We start from the raw sequence: 20,424 nt of genomic DNA on the forward strand, positions 1-20,424 counted from the left end.
TAACACATGTACACTACACTTGCTCATAATAACACTTACTTCTCTCATGAAGAAGTTACTTTTTAAAAAAGCTAGAAATTTGAGAGCATGAGGGTGAAAAAAGGAATGAAGTAACTATAAATGTTCTTCCACTTCAAAAATTGTCTGACATCTGAGCCAGAAGACCCTCTGTATCAATCAGTGACTTCCTCTTCATGTGTCATAGAAAGAGTTCAACATGCTTTACAAAATCCATTACATTTTAAGACCATTTCCAATATCTTCTACCATAAATCAAGAAATCCATTTGTTCAAGGTTACTTATGGAGAATTAATCACACAGAAAATTTTAACAACTTCTTTTTCAAAAATTAAAGTACTTTACTATACTTGGCATTCCTATATATAATGATGTAGATTCAAAGACTGAAAGCATTAAGAACATATAATTAAAATTCAAGGACTCAGACATTAAAAAAAATTTTTTAATACATAGAATTCTCTGTAACAAATATTCTGGAAAAATAAATCAGAATATAAACACAATATTATCTCCTGTGGACTTGTCCTCTCCTTAAGTGTGGCATTATATAAACATAGAATGTTGATTCAAAATACCTGTATGTACTTGATATCACCTCAAAAACATGTAATCAAAAAATCTGAAAAAAAGGAGACCAAGAGATCTATGGGCACAATGCATAAGCAACAAAAACTCATGAATTTCTCTATTCCTAATGATTTCTAAAACGTATCTTCCTAATTTCAAGGGCAAATTTACACAAAAGAGAAAAATAAACAGTCAGCTATACAACCTTTACAGTCCTTTATTGATAGGGTATCGCCATCATGCCAAAATTCAGCCATCAATATACAGCCTCATTTTCCATCTAAAGCTAATGAGAATATATTTTACCTCAAATGGGACATAGAGGCAAATTGCCAAGAATTAAAATATAACCTTAAAGTTTTAATTTCACACTTCAAATATCAAAAAAGCAATAATTCCCAAAATCATGAAAACATGATAAAGTAGCTACATAGAAAAAAAATGGACATTTAAGTCATTTCATTTATATAGTGAAAACAGATGTATTTATAACTTTAGCCTTCAGATAGCATACTTCATAAAGTCACTATTCATTTAAAACAGACAAATGTTTACAAAGAACATTTAACTTAAATTTCCTCGTTGCTTATAAAATGGTACTTGAAAGGTTGACCTATATAAGGAAATAAGAGTCTTGTCAAGAGAGATGATAAACTATAAATATAAAATATATCACAATATTAAAAACCTCATCACGCTCTATAGGAAAATCAATAAAGATAACTTAATCTTTCTAGGGAAAAGAATATTTAGCATTACAAATTTAAAATGTAAATTTTATATATGAATTCAATAGTGAATACATTTAAACCTTGCATTGTCACACAACCATCTATTTTGTGGAAAACAATAAAGATGATGTACTTTTTCCATATGTGTACATCAAAACCAAAGGGTTAATTTTTACTTTTTCCTTTATTGGCAACTTTGGATGCATTTTTAGGTTTTGGTTCCCAAAGGGCATTTTTCACAAATCTTGAAGCTGCACCTCTATCCAGCTTGCCAGCCTTTTTCTTGTCTGTTATTTCTTTGACTCTGTTCATGTACACTCTGATTCTTTCCTTAAAGATGGAAAAAAAAAAAAAAAAGGCCATAGATTTACTCAGCTGTTCACCACCACTAAGTTTTATTATACTATACCTCAGTTAAATTCAACAGATATGTATTCATTGCCTATTGAGTGGTGCTAGTAAGTGCAAGTGAATAGGATAAACATGCTCCATGCTCTCCTGGAGTTCATACTCTGGGGGGAATAGACATTAAAAAGTCATTTCAGAAGTATTTGGAGTGTTTCAAAAGGGGAGGAACTAGACTAAGACATCACTACAGAGATAAACACTCAATTGTTTACATGTGGTTATACATTTCTTAATTTTACATTAACCTAAATTCACATAATAACTCTTATGTATCTGAAGTATATAATCTAAAATAGAGCTCTCATATACTCGTATGCAACATACAAATTAAACTCTCTTGAAACTTTTCTAAACAGGAAATGGAAGAAGTAGTACTTAACTATTTTTTTATTTTACCTTCTAGTGTCAAAATTAAAATAAGCAAAATGAAAATACAAGATTTTTTGTTCAATTTCATAGTTTTAATTGATAAGCACATGATACTTTCTAATGAAATATACAGTTCTAATCAGACTTTACAAGGTGAGGAACACAATAGGTTGCCATACCACTTCAAATCTTCTGAGACCATTAATCAGAATAAAGGGCTATTCTATACTTTCACTAGAGAAATAAAGGGGATGAGAGCCGTAAAATAGCATAGTAAATGATTGATCACTGATAAAAAGAAAGTTTCATTAAAATAATCAAAATAGTTATAGAAATATACTCAGAAAAATGTAGACCCCAAGAATTTTTTAATTGTGAAAGGCTGACAACTCTCTCAAAATCCTCTCATGGCTCTCTACTTCCCTTAGAGTAAAAGCCCAAATCCTCCCAACACACACCCACCCCAGCCTTGCTTGGAATGATCTTCCTCAAATATCCACACAGCCATTCCCTTTCTCCCTTCCAGTTCGCTCAAATGTTAACCTTGTTAATAGGCCCTACCTTTAGAATTTAAAATGGCAATCCTACTCAAGTACTTCAATTTCCCTCATCCTACACTACTTTTTTCCCCCATAACTTTCTAACATACTATATATCTATATATTTATTATTTGTTTATGTTAATTGCTTGTCTCCCTCTACTAGAGTCTGGCATCTGCCACAAAGGTAGTAGTATTTATCAGCTTTATTCACAGAGGAATCATCTCACTTGGATATAATGCCTGGCTTCCAGTAGGCACTCAATTATTTGTTGAATAAATAAACTGACTATTTTCAAAGCCTTTCCCCATTCATGATACATATGACAAATAGGTTTCCTCTCACACACTAACTCTGTGATCAATTAGTGATGTCTGTCACAAGGTCAGAAAAGGGGAATGGGTTTATGTATGCTTTTTATGTGCCAACCATCGTCTAGAATATGAATGTACTCCTCCATAAAGTGGGTTCTGACAGAGAAAAAAGACAGATGATGATTTTATCCGTTTCCAATGACAGAATTAAGTATTAAGACACTACAAATAACTTTGTGTTAAAGGAAAAATGAGAAACCTTATAAATGTAAAGTCCATATAGAAAGTTGAAAACAGATGATACAGGGCACACTTCTTAAGATTTTAAAGTCAGTATCACTGGTCAAATCAAGATCTGTGCCTCATATTGTTTTACATTTTTGCTTTAAGTATTTTTCACAATTTCTGTACTTAAAAATAAATTTGTTTTTCCCCGAAGAACTTTAAAAGACATTGCCTTAGTCCATATATTTATAAAATGAAGACAAGATATCTGGGTTTACTCATTTTTTTATAAATAAATGACCAAGTTTTCTACTAAGTTGTAAATAACACACATATCAACCACCATAAGACTTGAGAATAATAATACAGTGTCAAGTGTATTTCACATATTTACCTTATATTTTATAAACACAAAAAATAAATTTATTAATATTCTTATTCATAAACCCAAGTCAAGAAGGTAACCATAAGTTAGATTTCTAATTTTTTCTTTCATATTAAATGATTTAATTTTTGAAGTCAGCAAAAACTCCAAGATACTAGACCTTATATACTGTACTTATACATCTAAATGGAATACAAAGACAAACCCAGAAGATTTATTACAGGTTGTAAATATGTCACTAATGCAGAATTACTGGACAGTACACATACAACTGGTGCCAAAAAAGCTTTTAGCTTTGTTGCTGAACTGGATTCTTTACTGCTGAGAAAATGAATTAATGGAAGAATTGAAAAGGTGGAGGAGAAACTTTCCCGTCTTTGCTAGTAAATCAACTACAATATACTTTTAAGAATTGTGTAAGAGTTTAAAAGAGAAAAAAAAAAAGGCAGTTGTAGAGATGAACAGGATTTCAAGAATTTATAGAAAAAATAATATGGAAGATATAAATAATTACTTGAATTGTAACATTTTCCCATCCAGAGATTTATGTAATATATGGAACACCATTTCTCTGACAAAGGTAAGGAAAAGACATGATGAAATCTGGCTCACTTTCATAATTTGAACTCTAAATAATTTTGTTCTCCCTCACTAGTATGATAAAGGTCCTGTAACTCTGACTTCAGGAATACCACAACAGATAGTCAAACAAAAAGAAAGTCACTGCAATCTTACCAATTCCTGCTTTACTGGATGTTCCTTAGGATTAACTCCCTGAGTTGCCAAATAAACTACAAGACAAAGATTTCATGGAATAAAATGGCATATATATTAATTAAGAGCATTAATTAAAGAAACTCTAGTTACAAAAAAGAAATGTCACAAAAAATGATTAACTAAATCTTAAATTATTCAACCTCTATGTAATATTAAATTTTTATGTGCCTCATGGATATCTGGTAACCTGATATAAAGAAATATATATCTATTAAAATTGCCGTAAAGTATAACTGTATATAAAGTGTTAGCGTTTAAAAAATAAATCACCTTTGACACAATAAATAATTTGCTAATTAACTCCAAACTAATATACATACCCCAAAACATTGAATTTAATGTGTAAGCAGAAACTAAATCCACTTTGGCTTGTTCAAGGGGGTCCAACTATTAACAAAAAAAAAAAGAGAGAGAGAGAGAAAAGAAAAAAGAAATACATACAAATTTTGAGCACCATCACATTATTTTAAACTTTCACCAAATATAATGTATTAAAGAGATGTTTCTTTCATTTCCTATAATCCAATAACCAAATTATCTTGAAATAATTTGCAAAAAGAAAAACTTCTGTTAACCAGTCATTTTTGTCCATAAATTTTCACTTCATGGTATCATCTTTAGTTAAACAAGGAATGTGTATAATCTAAGAAAAATTCTTTTCCATTATTTTAATTTTAGGAGTTACGATCTGGATTTTGTACGTCAAAAGTAATTTATCAATATAAACATTGTACATGATGCATTTATGTATAAGAGGCAGGCTAAAATGCTTAGGCAATACCAAAGACAGAAGAAACATAATGAGATTTGTTTTAGACTGTCAAAGTCAATTTACTCTTTTTGTCGTATAGGGTTTCCAGAAACCCTGATAACATCATTGTAATATTTAAAAGGTCAAAGATAGAGTCTGTCAAAAAGAACGTTGTGAGTGCTCCTTTTTTCTCAAAACCAAGTCAAAATAAATATATAGTTAGGAAGTATTTCCTAAGGTTGGAATTCTGTTTTGTTTTTACCCCCTAAAAATACCCAAACACTTATAAAATTGAAATTAAGGGGAAAAGGAGCACATGTCATTAATCTATATCCACTTCTATATGTTTTCATAACATAGCACTCTGTTTTAAGAATTACATTTTTAGAAATTACATTTTTAAAATACCTTCTGCAACAACTCATTTCTAGAAACAGACATCATGGTCTTCAGCATCTCATCCACAGCACCAATGGAATTCTCAAATGTTGATAAATACTCATGAATTTCTACTGGATAATCTTCATTAATTTCTTCACCTGCCATTATGACCAACTGGAAAAAAATTAAATTCTTAGAATTCATGGGAGACAGAGATTGCTCTTCAGTATACAAAAACAAAATCAATAGGTTATATCATGTATTTAAAAAGTACTAAGAGTTAAAACCTGAAGACAACTAAACAAATCTTCTTAAAATATAATTCTAGAGCAACTACATTCAATCTTCCTCTCCTCAAATAGTTTGAGGTGGTAGGAGGAGAAGAGAACCCACCCAAGTCCACTAATGCTATACCTATCAGAGCCTCAATGCCTTTCAAGAACAAAAGACCAAACATGGATTATCAATAATCAAAATCCCACGTTTTAAAAACTTCAAAAAAAAAAAAAAAAACCCGTTGAAGTTAAAGACCAAGTGAAGCTATGAAAGTATGATGAGTATAGCCTATCCCTTATGCTTGCTGAAAAAATAATAAGCTCTTTCTTTGAAAAACTTATATATTTTAGCCCTTCTAAATTTCAGTGTTGATCTAGCAGCATGGTACATTAAACTAAAAAATTAGAAAATCTAGGTCTGAAATAGCTTATGACTACTTATTACTAAAATAATTTTTAAGCCTGTATTTACATTTATATATATTCTTTAACCCTCTTTAAAATATAAATAACAAATTCAAAGAGTCCATAAATCACATATAGTCTACCAGCAGAAAAGAGGAAACTTGGGAGAAATAAATGATATGATTTTCATTTAGGCTAGAGTATATCTTGACAGCCCATTCTTTTAAAATTCACATTTATATCATAATACATATCTATGTGAGAAAAACCAAAATCCACACTAACATATTTAATATGATATCTAAGACCAAATTTTCAGAAGCAATTCTAAGCCATATGTAGCATCCATAGGTTTAAAAAATATATATTAGCTGAAAATACCTCTTTTATCACAAAGCTAAGTAGAACAACCAAGAATGTGTAAAATAGCAACGCACAGTAGAATTGAAGTTAAGAGACTTGGGCTTTCTGTCTTGCTTGATCACTGACTTTGTCACCAATGATAAATCACTGAAAGTCTCTGGGTCTCAAATATTTCATCCATAAAATAAGGAAGTTGGTCTAATGATCTGTAAAGTCCCTTATAATTCTAAATGTTATGACTATGTCCCTTAACTTTAAAAAGTACTATTGGAATATTTAGTGACAGTGTATCAACATTTTTATTCAACAAGTACATTCTCCTGAGACATCTGGTTTCATTTAAAAAAAAAAAAAAAGTGAAGTCCATCTGACTATCACTACTAGAGTCTACTATATAGAGTTACTATCTAACTACTGTGCAACCAGTAATTGAACAAAGGACTATGATAAAAGAAAACCACACAAGAAGGAATTGTGACTTCCTATTTCAAAAAGCTAACTAGGGGCGCCTGGGTGGCGCAGTGGTTGGGCATCTGCCTTCGGCTCAGGGTGTGATCCTGGCGGTCTGGGATCGAGCCCCACATCAGGCTCCTCCGCTATGAGCCTGCTTCTTCCTCTCCCACTCCCCCTGCTTCTGTTCCCTCTCTTGCTGGCTGTCTCTATCTCTTCAAATAAATAAAAAATAAAATCTTTAAAAAAAAAAAACTAACTAAAAATATGTATTTGCCTCCCATCCCTCCCAAAATCTTTCCAAAATGGCATAAGAAATCCAAAAATAAGTCCATAGTAATGTTGGAAACCCAAAACAGCATGTATCCATCAGCAGACCTCAACAGCACAAATTTTTGGAAGCTAAAGAGCAAATGGGATCAGGGTGATAGGAAAGAGAGCCAAGGAGCCTGCAATCCCCCACAAACAAAAGAGAAGGTGAATGCATGAAGAACTCCAAGATGAAGGGCACTAAGAACTGGGCCATGAGGGCTGAAAACAGCTAAATCAAAATCTCTAGATCCTGGAAGGCTCTAGCAGCTGCTGCCCAGATAATGGTATAAGTACAAGGGATACACTGCAATACAGAGAAAACAGTGTTTCTTCTCCTTATGCAGAATTTTAGGCCAATAAATTTGAAAATCTGGATGAAAAGAATGAGGTGCTCAGGGTGGGGGAATCAATTTTCAAAATTAACTTCAAAAGAAGTATGTAAACCAATTAGATTAACCACAGAAAAAAAAATTTTAAGCTCAAAGATCTACCCTCCAAAAAGGCTCCGAGTCTAGAAGATACAGGTAATTTCTTTCAAACCATTAAGAAACAGTTAATTCTTATAGTATTTAACTGTTTAAGAACACAGAAAAAGATGAAAAACTGAGATACCTATTTCATAACACACAAAAATAAACTCCAGAGGAATTAAAAAGGTAAATGTATAAACATATTAAAAGATTATTAAAATATTTATATAATCCAAATGAAACCCAAATGCTACAAAAGGAAATGAGTGACAGACTTAACTACATAAAAACTGAAAAAAAAAAAAATCTACATGGTAAAAGTATACCATAAGCAAAGTTAAAAGGCAAGAAACAGCCTGGGAGAAAACATTTGCCAAAATATAATAAAGAATTAGTTAGATTATATAGAGAATTCCTACAAATTAAAATAATACAGACATCTCCCATCAGAATGGCAATAATATTAAAGATGAGCAAAGTTCAGTGTTGGCCAGGGTATACAATGAAGGGGGAATATAAATTGGTATAGATTTTTTTTAAATGTAGATACCCTTTGACTCAAGAAGTCTTAAGAATCTAGCTTATAGAAATCCTTGTATACATACATGCAAATTTATTAAAATGGACACCTTGAATGCTTCTCTCAATCTTTCCCACGTTCTCTTGCATCAGTTTTTCCCCCTGCTCTATCATTAACCATAAGCTTACCACATTTTATTTCTCCATCTTTGGCAACAAAAGAAACATCTTGACTTCCTATCCCGTCCAGCTAAAACCCCATTTTCCAGCCCTTGAAAGAAGTGCCTATACTAACAGTCCCAATTCCTCTCCTTCCAGTCTTTCCTAAATCGGCTACAGTCAGGTCCCCTCCTTCTCACTCAAAATTGCTCTTGTCAAGGTCACTCACACAGTCACACTGTTAAATCCTATGGTCAATTCTCAGTTCTCATCACTTGACATGGTTCACTCCCTTCCTTTAGTTTCTAGGGCATCACATTTTCTTGGTTTCCCTACCTCACGGCTGCTTTCTTTTTTTTTTTTTTTTTTAAGATTTTATTTATTTATTTGACAGAGAGAGAGACAGCCAGCGAGAGAGGGAACACAAGCAGGGGGAGTGGGAGAGGAAGAAGCAGGCTCATAGCGGAAGAGCCTGATGTGGGGCTCGATCCCATAACGCCGGGATCACGCCCTGAGCCGAAGGCAGACGCTTAACAGCTATGCCACCCAGGCGCCCCTCTCAGCTGCTTTCTTGGTCTCCTTTGCTGCATCCTTTTCATATCCTCAGCCTCTTATCCTTGATATGCTCACAGGCTGTCCTTGATCCTTTTTTCCCCTCTAATTTACTCCCTAGGTGAGCTCAGGACTTCAAATTGCATTAATATACTGATTACTCCCAAGTCTTTATCTCCAACTCTGACCTCCCCACTGAACTCCAAATCACGTTCCCAACCGCTTACTCAATACCTCTGGTTGGATGTTAATAGATTCTAAAATGCAATGTGCCCAAACCAAAATCTTGCCTGCTATAATCTTTCCAACTCCACCTTTCCAAATGTTCAGACCTAAAATTATAGAATGGTGCTTGACTCCTCTCTCTCACCCCATCTTTTAAGACATACTTTGAATCCAACCATGTCCCAGACCACCGCTATTGCTACCACCCTGGTCCAAGCCAGTATAAGCCATCACCGCATCTTGCCCCGATTTTTGCACTAGCCTCCTAAAGGGCTCCTTGTTTCCATTCTGACAGTTTATTATCAAGAAAGCAGAGTGATCATTCCAAGTCTAAGTCAGATTATACCATAACCCTCCTTGGAAATTTCCAAAGGCTTACCACACTTGATTCAATAAAAGACAAAATCCTTACAATGGTTTAAAAAGCCCTGACTTGGGCGCCTGGGTGGCTCAGTCGGTTAAGTGTCTGTCTTCAGCTCAGGTCCTGATCCCAGGGTCCTGGGATTGAGCCCCGCATTGAGCTCCCTACTCAGAGGGAAGTCTGCTTCTGTCTCTGTGTGTGCCTTCTCATCTCTCTCTCACTCTCCCTGTAAAATTAATAAATAAAAAATAAAAAAATTTTTAAAAAGCCCTGACTCCCTCTGCTACCTCCTCTGTGCCCTCATCTCCTCCCACTCCATCTCTTCTTGCTCATTCCACTCCAGCCATAATGGCCTCACTGCTCTTCCCTTTCTCATTGGGCATGCTCCTACCTCAGGACCTTTATACTTCTTCCCTTCCTAGAATGATTCTCCAGCACCAAGTGCTTCAGAGTTCATTACTTCACCTTCACCAGATCTCTACTCAAACATCACCTATAGGTAATCTTTTCCTGACCACCCTTCGTTAAAATGCACCTTCCTAACTTCCAGGGCTCTATCTCCTTCTCTACCTCAGTGTTTAGTAGCGTGACATATTTATTTTATTCATTTACTGTCTGGCCACCTCCAAAAGAATGTAACCATATGAGAGCAGAAATTTTTATGTTTTGTTCAGTAGCACGCCTGACAGTCGATAAACATTTGCTGAATGAAAAACCTCTAACATAATATTGGAAAGACTAATCTAAATATTCATCAATAGGGAAACAGTTAAATGAATTATAGCACATATCTCCAAGAGTATTAAAAACAAATAAGTAAATGTTTATGTAGTAATATACAATGAGAAGTGGTGAAAAAATTCATAGGACATTTTATATAAAACAATATGTATCTAACATATGCCATTTGTTTTTAAAGGCCTATATATATGAAGATATGTAGAAAAAGGTATAGAAAGAGATATACAAAAGAGAGACATTCTCTCTGAGAAGGAGCAGGGATTAGCGCAGAGGATCAAAGCAGACTCATTTTTTTTAACTCTTCATTCTTCATGATTCTTTTTTTTAAGAGAGCCAGCATGCGTGCGCTAGCAGGGGATGGGGGAAGAAAGAGTAAGAGAATCTTAAGCAGCCTCCATGCCCAGGACCGAGCCAAAGTGGGGCTCGATCTCACAACCCTGAAATCATGACCGGAGCAGAAATCAAGAGTCAAAGGCTTAACTGACTGAGTCGCCCAGGCACCCCTAAATTTTGTTATTTCAAAAAGCATGTACTAAAATTGTAATAAAGAACAAAGAACATGAAATTCAAATAAAGGCATATTTTAACAATGTATTTTGGCTTTTAACAAATACTGCAAATATAAAAGACACGATAAGGCCTTTATTTTTTTCATCCAATTTTTCTACTTGAGAATATTTTTCCTCCCCAGAATCATGACGGGGATTTTTCCTGCAAATTATTCCTGGTCCCTAAGCCCCAATAAACAAGTAGTTATTTATTGTTAAAATGGGTTAGGGTGAACACTGAAAGCAAAGCAGTAAGAATAATTACCATCATTAAATATGAACTGAACCACTTGCCTTTTTCCTAACTAAAAAAAATAAAGGCAAGACAGACTACAAAATAATGGTTCTTCTATTACCAATAATTTCCTCCAATTCATATGATTTCTTCTAACATTTTATATAGACAGTTCCTAAATATTTGTTCCTTCTACAGGAAAAGCTACAAGGAGAGAACTACAGAAACTTCCCTCTGTTCCCTTTGCTACTCAGATCCCAGGACAAAGCCATGAAATGTATGGTATTAGCGGCAATAGCAAACAGTTGAAAATCATTGCCTATGAGCCAGGCACTATTCTAAGTACTCTATACACACTAACTCATTTATCTGAGGGTCAATAACTTGTACAACCAAAGTTGTACATGGTAAAATGTCCAAAGAAGGGAAAGAAGAAAAGAACTCAACCTCCTCTGCTCTTTACCCTCTCTCAAGGTCTATAGGTATTTCTCGCCCTTCAACCTGCTCCTTCTAAAGTACCAGCGGTGGAGATGGGAGAGGGCAGGAGAGAATGTGCCTCCTTCCATTCCTAAGTTCTGGCTAAGACTAAAGCGCAGGGGCGCCTGGGTGGCACAGCGGTTAAGCGTCTGCCTTCGGCTCAGGGCGTGATCCAGGCGTTATGGGATCAAGCCCCACATCAGGCTCCTCCGCTATGAGCCTGCTTCTTCCTCTCCCACTCCCCCTGCTTGTGTTCCCTCTCTCGCTGGCTGTCTCTCTCTCTGTCAAATAAATAAATAAAATCTTAAAAAAAAAAAAAGACTAAAGCGCAGATGGAGGGAACCTTTCCTAGTAATCCCCATAGGATGTTATTGCCACTCCCTCCCTCCTCTCACTGGTAAGGAAAACCATAATACAGGCAGAAAAAGAGGAGTGCACAGCATCACACACAGAAGAGAAGCCATCATCCCCCTACTTCCTGCCGTCAATTCTCTTACTTCAGGAAGGTCAATCCAATCAGGAACCTGGGAGTGACCCTTCACCCCTTCCTCAGAGACCAAATCCAATCAGTCCCATCAATGTGGTCTCAATGTCCTTACACCACAAGCTTTCCTCCACTCTCACTGACTAGATCATTTCAAGAGCCTCTGAGTAGTCTCCCAACTGTCAATTTTTTTCCACTCTCAATTTTAGAAAGTTACATGATTTTTCTTTTTTCTGACTTTATTTTTTTAATATTTTTTTATTATATTATGTTAGTCACCATACAGTACATCCCTGGTTTTTGATGTAAAGTTCCATGATTCATTAGTTGCGTAAGACATGATTTTTCTATAAAGATACTCTAGTCATGGTACACCTCTGCTTAAAATCCTGCAAGAGCTCCCCAACCCCTCAGTATGAATACCAGGCCTATTATGACATGGCCCTTGCTTGTCTAACCTCATCTTTCATTGCTCCCCTCTTCCAATCCTATGGCTATAGCCACGATGGCAGTTTTCCAGATATGCCACACTCATTCACCCTAACCTATGGCTCTCTGTATATTAACCACTCTTTCCACTTAACTTTGTTCAAACTTTGGACTAAGATCAGGTTTTGCTTCAGCCAGTAAAGACTCCTCTGAGTGCCACTCTCCCATTCTCTCTGAAAAACACAACTACAAGCTGTGATGTCACTTAAAACACTATCTGGTATTGTCTGTTGATGTACTTGACTTCCCTTTGACTACAAGCTCCTTGAAGAGGCTGTGTCATACTGATGTTCTATTACCAGCAGCTAACATGTAGAATGAATATGTCTCAATCTGCCCAAGACAATCCCAGTTTGTGTCTGTTGTTCCCATTGACCATCCACTCAGCTCCCCACTTCTCTTTCAGAAGTCCCAGTTTGGGGGCACCTGTCATTAAGCATCAGCCTTTGGCTCAGGTCATGATCCCAGCGTTCTGGGATCGAGCTCCACATGGGGCTCCCTGCTCAGCGGGAAGCCTGCTTCTCCCTCTCCCACTCCCCCTGCTTGTGTTCCCTCTCTCGCTGCCTCTCTCTCTGTCAAATAAATAAACAAAATCTTTAAAAAAATAAAACTAAAAAAAGAAGTCCCAGTTTGAGCAATAAATCATACGGTCACTGTAAACAATGTAGGTTCTCTGTCCTTTACCACAACTCCCCACCCCATTTTGTTAGAGAACAACATCAGGGGAGTTGCTCCTGGTACCAGCCAGGGCTCACCCAGAGCAGCAGAACCAACAGGAGATTTGAAGACATTTATTGCAAGAAACCAATAGGAGATATATGAAGAGATTTATTGCAAGAAACTGTTTTAAGCAGCTGTGGGGACTGGCTAAGTAATTCCAAAATCTGCAGGGCAGGCCATCAAGGAAGAGCATACAGGAAGTCTTGGCTATAAGTGAAGTTGCTGTCCACAGGTGGAATTTCTTATTTGTCAGGGAAGCCTCAGCTCTGCTTCTGAAGCCTTTCAACTGATCGAATCAAACCCATCCAGATTATCTAGAATATTCTCCCTAACTCAAAGTCAACTAATTTGTAGATTTTAATCACACCTACAAATACCTTTATAGCAACACCTAGATTGGTTTTGGACTGAATATCTGGCGCTGCAGCCTAGCCAAGCTGTCACATCAAAAAAACCATCACGCTCCTTTAACCTCAGAATATAGCAAGAAAAGGTACATTCCTGGCATTATAAGTTGTTCTGACAGAATTTCCCCCCAAATAGTCTTGTTATTCCTGATTGTCAGGTTCCCAAGCAATAAAACTAGACTTCAAATTCCAACTAACAAATGTAAAGGAATAACAAATTTTTTAAAAAATCACCATTTTGCAACCCCTAATGAAATTATAGATTCAAGCAACAATCACTGACAGATAAAGGGGTGATGGGGAAGTTTACAACACAGGAGTGAGACTGTCACTACTTAAGCCCAGGGATCAATCTTCACATCACTGAAAGTAGGACACAAACATATTATGAATATCCTGATGTAAAGCAATGTGATGTACACAGTACCATCTCTGTAGCATTTCCAACTTCCCAAAAAAAGTTGAATCTGAATCTAATTGAGACTTTAAAGCTAACTTTCATTTTACAGGAAATACAGAGGATGGAGAACCAACACCACAAGAAAGCAGACAGACAAATCTAATATGAGAAATACTCCACTGGACAACTGACCTGGTTTCTGTAACAAAAAATGTGATGACGAAAAACTAAGAAAGGGGAGGAGAAGGAGAGGAAGAAGAGATCAAGGAGATCTGGGAGAGCTAACAACCAAATGGAATATGTACACTTTGTTTGGATCTTGATTCAAATCAAGCATAAAAAAATATTTTTGAGACAAAGAAATCTGAATATGGATCAGGTGTTAGATGACACTGAGATTATTGATAATTTTGCTATGAAATTAGAATTCAGCTATGATAATGGCATTATAGTTATATAATGATATCATTTAAGGATGCATACTGAAATACATAGGGGCAAAATTACAGGACATCTTGAATTTGTAATTTAAAAAAAGATAGCCTTCATGAGTTACTTATACTTTGAGTATAGAGATAAGAACCTATGTAGAGGGGAGGGGTGGGGAGGGCTAGGTGGCTCAGTTGGTTTAAGTGTCTGCCTTCAGCTCAGGTCACGATTCCATGGTCCTGGGACTGAGCCCCACATTGTGCTCCCTGCTCAGCTGGGAGTCTGCTTCTCCCTCTCCCCCTCCCCCTGCTTGTGTGCTCTCTAAGTAAATAGAGAAAATCTTTAAAAAAAAAAACAAACAAAAACTACATACAGGGTCACCTGGTTGGCTCAGTTGATTGAGGTCTGACTCTTGGTTTCGGCTCAGGTCATGATGTCAAGGGTTGTGGGATCGATACCCTCATTGGGCTCCTCACTCACTGGGAAGTCTGCTTGAAAGATTCTCTCTCTCTGTCCCTCCCCCCACCTTGTGTGCTCACACACGCGTGCTCTCTCTCTCAAAATAAATAAATAAATTTCTTAAAATATAACCTATCCACATTATTTCTATAGTGAAATTAGATACCTAACTCACAAACCTAACATTTAGAATATAACTCAATTCATGAACTGAGGAACACCTAATAGAAAGTACAGTCTAGAAATACTTAAGCAGCTCTATAACCTCCCATTTCAATTCTAAATATAATTGGGGGTAAAGGGAAGCTAGGTTAATGGGTGCGCTCTGTGACAGTTGTTGAAAAAAGCTTATAAGAACAAAACAGACCCTGTGGCCTCAAATGAGGTTTTATTACTAAAATTTCCAACAAAGGCTGACATTCCAGAATGTCTAATTATTTCAATAATGTCACAAATTTCCTTCTAAAAAAATCCTGAAGCCCTATATTTTATCTGGCCCTCCTAAAAATGTATGCGTGCAGAAATGAATAAATAAACCAACACAAGTCAAAAGTCATATGTAAAACTAGGGAAAATGTTTGTAACACAAAGACAGATAAAAACGAATCTCTACAGGGGCGCCTGGGTGGCACAGTGGTTAAGCGTCTGCCTTCGGCTCAGGGCGTGATCCCAGCGTTATGGGATCGAGCCCCACATCAGGCTCCTCTGCTAGGAGCCTGCTTCTTCCTCTCCCACTCCCCCTGCTTGTGTTCCCTCTCTCTCTGGCTGTCTCTATCTCTGTCGAATAAATAAATAAAATCTTTAAAAAAAAAAAAAAAAAAAAACGAATCTCTACAAATCAACTTAACAACAAAAATATCTACAACCCAAAAGAAAAATGAACAAAGAAAATCAGAATCTCACATATAAAGGAAATCCAGATGACCAATAAACATAAAGCTACTCAGTCTTATAATCAAAGAAATATAAGTCACTAAAACAAGATGTCACTTTTCATCTGCCAAACAAGCAAAAATTAAAAAGACTGATAGTATCTAATATGGGCAAAGGTGAGGAAAAACAGTCTCTCATTCACTAATAATTAGAGTGCAAACTGAGTATGGAGGGGTGGGAATATGGCAGTATGCTTCAAAATTACATGTTCAAATTCTCTAGCAATTATACTTCCCAAAGAGTACATTTTCACACAAGATAATGTTCAAAGACATCTACTGTAACCCTCTTTAAAATACTGAAACTTTAAAGCAGAGAACCATCAACAAGCCCATTAACAAGAACTGGTTAAATAAATTATGATACAGCCATTCAATAAAATACTCTGGGCAGTGAAAAAGTATAAAGTGGAGCTCAGATTCCTAAACTCGGATATATTAAGTGAACAAAAACTGAACAGGACATATAATACAACCCATTTGTTTTTAAGAAAAAAGATACATGAGTGTGAAGGCATACCTGTATATACATGTAAATTTCCTAAAGGATACAAAAGAAGCTGCTAACTATGGCTACTTCTGGGAAACCAATAAACAGGAATGTAAGGGAGTACATTTTATGTTATACTCTTAGAATTATGATTTTTAAAAAAATAAATAAAAATTATAATAATTATATATTTTACAGATAATATGTAAATTTTTCAGTTATCTGAAATTTTTTAATTTATTCCCAAATATGCCTGATGTCATTTCCCCCAACATAGCAGCTAAAATCAAACCTATATTCTTTAGCTTTACTATATTCAAAGAACCATATGAATAGATTCCCTTCTCTACACATAAATTTCCTAGCCACCATGAGGCCATTTTCTCCCTATTCTCATGGTATAAAAGCCTCTCTGGCATTGTTCTCTCCCTAGAATTCCTAGAATTGTGAGGACTCCCAATCACCACCATTTTTTTTGTCTGCTTAACCCAGCTCCCTCATCACTCAGATCAAGTCACATCCACCAGGTAAGTCTCAGAGAGTCCTGGTTTCTCCCTGTCATTGTTGTAATTTTATATTTCTGTGATTATTTGATGATTGTCCATCATCCACACTAGACCGTAAGCCTGGTACAGGGCAAGTCTTTGCTCATTATTACATTCCAAGTACGGCAGCATGTCATAGTTGCTATATAAGTATCTATTAAATAAATGAATCCTTAGTGCCTGTCATGTAGTAAATGCTCAGTAAATGTTATTCACTTACATGACATTGTAGAGTATGTGCTAGGAGGAGCAGGGATAAATAAAAGAATTGTCAGGGAACTGAGCGAGTACCTGGTTGAGGATAACTAGCATTAATTTGTGTCTTTTGTGAATTTCTTCAGACTTAGAGCAAGAATAATTATCCAGAATGAGGAAATGACCAGGAAAGGACTTGTGAAAGCATCCTTAAAACAACTGACTGGGAGGTATGGCCTTGAAGGGAAAGAAGTAATGCCTTTCCTTCTGCTTGGAATACCCCATCCTCACACCCCATCCCTTATATTCTGAGCCTAGTGAAACATTAATTCTTTAAACCAGCATCAAATGCCCCCCTCTATAAAGGCTCCCACACCTTCCAAAAAAAAGTATCTCTTCTTTGTTCCCAAGGTTCTCCAGACTTAGTTATTATATATCCATCAATCATACTTCTTCTTGTGTATCTTGATAAATCCAAAGGTGGCAAACCTCATTTTACTTGATCCATTCATTCATTGCATTTGACAAAAATGAACACACTACTCAGCCCTGAATTCTACAACACCAGACTCTCAAAACTGTCCTTGCCCCTCACTAGCTATTTATTCTGTCTCCTTTGCTAGTTTTTCATCTCCCCAAGCCTATAAAGGCTAAAATGCCTAAAGATTCAGGTCTTATACTACTTTTCTTTCCTGTTTACATTCACTCCTTTGGTGATTATCTCCAGTCTCATAATTTTAAGTACCATCTGTTCACTGACAATTCCCAAATGTTCTTTTCCAGCAGTGAACCCCCCCCCCGCCACTGAACTCCAGACTTGGTAGACTCAACATCTCCACTTGGATGACTAACAGACTAACATGTCATAACTGAACTCCTAATCTTCCCACACACACCTGCTCCTCCCCTAGTTTTTAACTTCTTAGTTAATGGCAATTCCACCCTTCAAGTTGCTCAAGCCCCAAACCCTGACAATTGTCTCACTCTTATAAACCACATTCAATCCATAAACAAATGTGTTAACTTTACCTATAAAATACATCCAAAACTGAACTGCCTCTCACCATATTCAGTTCTTTTCACCCTTTGAAGCCACTATAATCTCATGTGAATTATTACGACACCTTTCTAATTAGTCTCCTGGCTTTTGCCTACCACATTCTCCAACAATCTGTTCTTAACAGAGCCGCCAGAGTGATCCTGTTAAAAACCTAAATCAGATCATGACACTCCTCTGCCCAGAACATTCTACTGATTATTTATGCTATTCCTTCAAAGCTATTCTTTCAAAGATTTATGTTGCATGACATTTACATCTGCACATGACTAACATAACGTCTTGCCACATATTAGGTACTTAGTAACTGTTTGTTACCTCTTCAAAACCAATGAAAGTAAACTGGGGACAAATTCTGAAGAATCTTAATATCAGATTAGAGTTTGTGCTTAAAGATATTAGGAAGTCACCACATAGACCCAAAAGAAAAATATACCATAAGGTACTTTCTAGGGCTATTTCCATTCCTATGCTAAGTAGAGTGACATACAATTATAAACTAAGCCAGAAAAAATCCAATTTATAATTTTTTGAGACATCTGCATATGTATGTCGTGCCAGAATTCTATTACCGTAATGACCTTTCTGCACTGTATTATCTTAGAAAATAATGGTGAAACATACATACAACAAGCTATCAATAATATTGCTCCTTTGGCAGAAAGTCCATGTTGATGCCACCTATAACTCTCCTTCAAACTTAAAGTAAAATCCCTGAGAAAAGATACTTTTTCCTTTTGAAGGTGTTAACCTCTAGAAAACAAATTTATCCCAAAGTCTGATAATAGAAAATGATACAAATTACATAAAGGTTGCTCAAAATTTAGATGAATAATTACATCAGATTACAATTAACTTACTTCTATTATTTAATGCTAATGTTTAATTTAAAGTATTTTCAAAATTACAGATATGAAGCAGCAAAATTACCTTCCAAAACCATGGAATTTTCTTATTACAATATTCTCATCTCTAAAATAATAACAGTATATGGGACTATTGTGAAAGTTAAATGAATAATATTGGTAAAGCTATTACAACAGTGCTTGGCTCAGTTACCACTCAATTCATTAGCTAGTAGTAATAGTTGTTAATTTACTGAAGTGAAAATAACCAAATATCCTAATCCAATATGGACTATTCAAAGCCATACTTGAAGGGTAACTGTTTGGAATCAGTAGCTGAAATAACACATATAAAGAACCATTTGAAAATCAAAAGCAGTTTTATGAAAAACTGTATCATCTCTGACCTGTGATACATTAAACATTAACTATTTGAAGGCAGCTATAACATACGGTAGCATTTTGGAAAACCACTGTTCACACCTTCAGTATTTTATCTTTCAACAAAACAAAGAGTTCTAACATGTCCATAAATCACAAACGGTTCTCTGAATTTCAATAGGAACTGTCTGAATTTTCGGATCCAACATTTTCAGATCCAACGCCAAAGTACAGTTAATTCTCGGTTCAGTATATTATCAGACAATCCAAAGAGATTAATTACCGGGACATATACATCTTTATCAAGCCAAAATTGAATTGCAGTCAACACACAGAAAGACATTAAAGACAATTTAAACAGAAGTTTGAATCGCACCTAGCCTTCCTGAGACATAAAGAAAAACTTTGTCGAGATTATCGACTACAGATTTCACCTTTGAATCGAAATTATCCTACCATCTCAGGTGGGCTAATATTGCAGCGGCAGGCCGTATGTGAAAGATAAACGGTGATAACATAGTAAAGTTATTCCCCCACATCCTACACTTTGGCCTTAGTCCCTAAACAAGATTTGACGGCAGCTGAAAATTGTTAAGTCATTTAATTTCTCCTCCACCTCAATATTTAAGAAGAGGAGCTGAGGAGAAAAAAACTAAAGGCCAGACCAAGAGAGAGAGAGGTGGGGGGCCAAGGTTAGCCAAAGCCGGCAAGCAGCCGCAGGCCAAGCCTAAGCGGGGGTCCTGCAACAATGCTGCCCCCAAAGCTCGGATGAGAGGGAACGCATTCGCTAAGGCTACGCAGCCCAACCCGCTTCTCTCAGTCAGCAGGGGGATGAAAAGGCGGACTCCCGGAAGAAGTGAACTTTCGCAGAAACAGGAGAAAAACTCAAACCCCAGCTTTGAATAATACCTCGCGGGCCTTCTACTCCAGTCTCCTGGAAAAGCAGTCGGGCGGTGGTGACGTCAAAGAGGCGCCGGCTCTCTCCGCGGCGCGGGCGGCGCTCGATGATAACCTCACGAGGCTCGCCCC

At 36.2% G+C, this 20,424-nt stretch overlaps 1 protein-coding gene across 2 annotated transcripts; it reads right to left on the reverse strand.

Annotated features, from left to right (window-relative positions):
- Window positions 1-450: 450 nt before the first annotated feature.
- On the reverse strand, window positions 451-20,408 carry C1D (C1D nuclear receptor corepressor). Of its 2 annotated transcripts, XM_026484328.4 has the most exons (6): window positions 20,305-20,345; window positions 9,613-9,787; window positions 5,498-5,644; window positions 4,659-4,725; window positions 4,297-4,352; window positions 451-1,650 (listed from the first exon to the last, which is right to left on the reverse strand). In XM_026484328.4, exons 3-6 carry the CDS (start codon window positions 5,633-5,635, stop codon window positions 1,486-1,488), a joined length of 426 nt encoding a protein of 141 aa, XP_026340113.1. In that variant the 5' UTR covers window positions 5,636-5,644; window positions 9,613-9,787; window positions 20,305-20,345; the 3' UTR covers window positions 451-1,485. The 2 variants fall into 2 exon arrangements, with proteins under 2 accessions (XP_026340113.1, XP_026340105.1); XM_026484320.4 differs by lacking the exon at window positions 9,613-9,787 and having other exon boundaries at window positions 20,305-20,408.
- Between the last annotated feature and the right edge of the window lie 16 nt (window positions 20,409-20,424).

The sequence above is a fragment of the Ursus arctos genome, unplaced genomic scaffold, assembly GCF_023065955.2.
Source record: "Ursus arctos isolate Adak ecotype North America unplaced genomic scaffold, UrsArc2.0 scaffold_8, whole genome shotgun sequence".
In the NCBI taxonomy this organism is placed as follows: Eukaryota; Metazoa; Chordata; class Mammalia; order Carnivora; family Ursidae; genus Ursus; species Ursus arctos.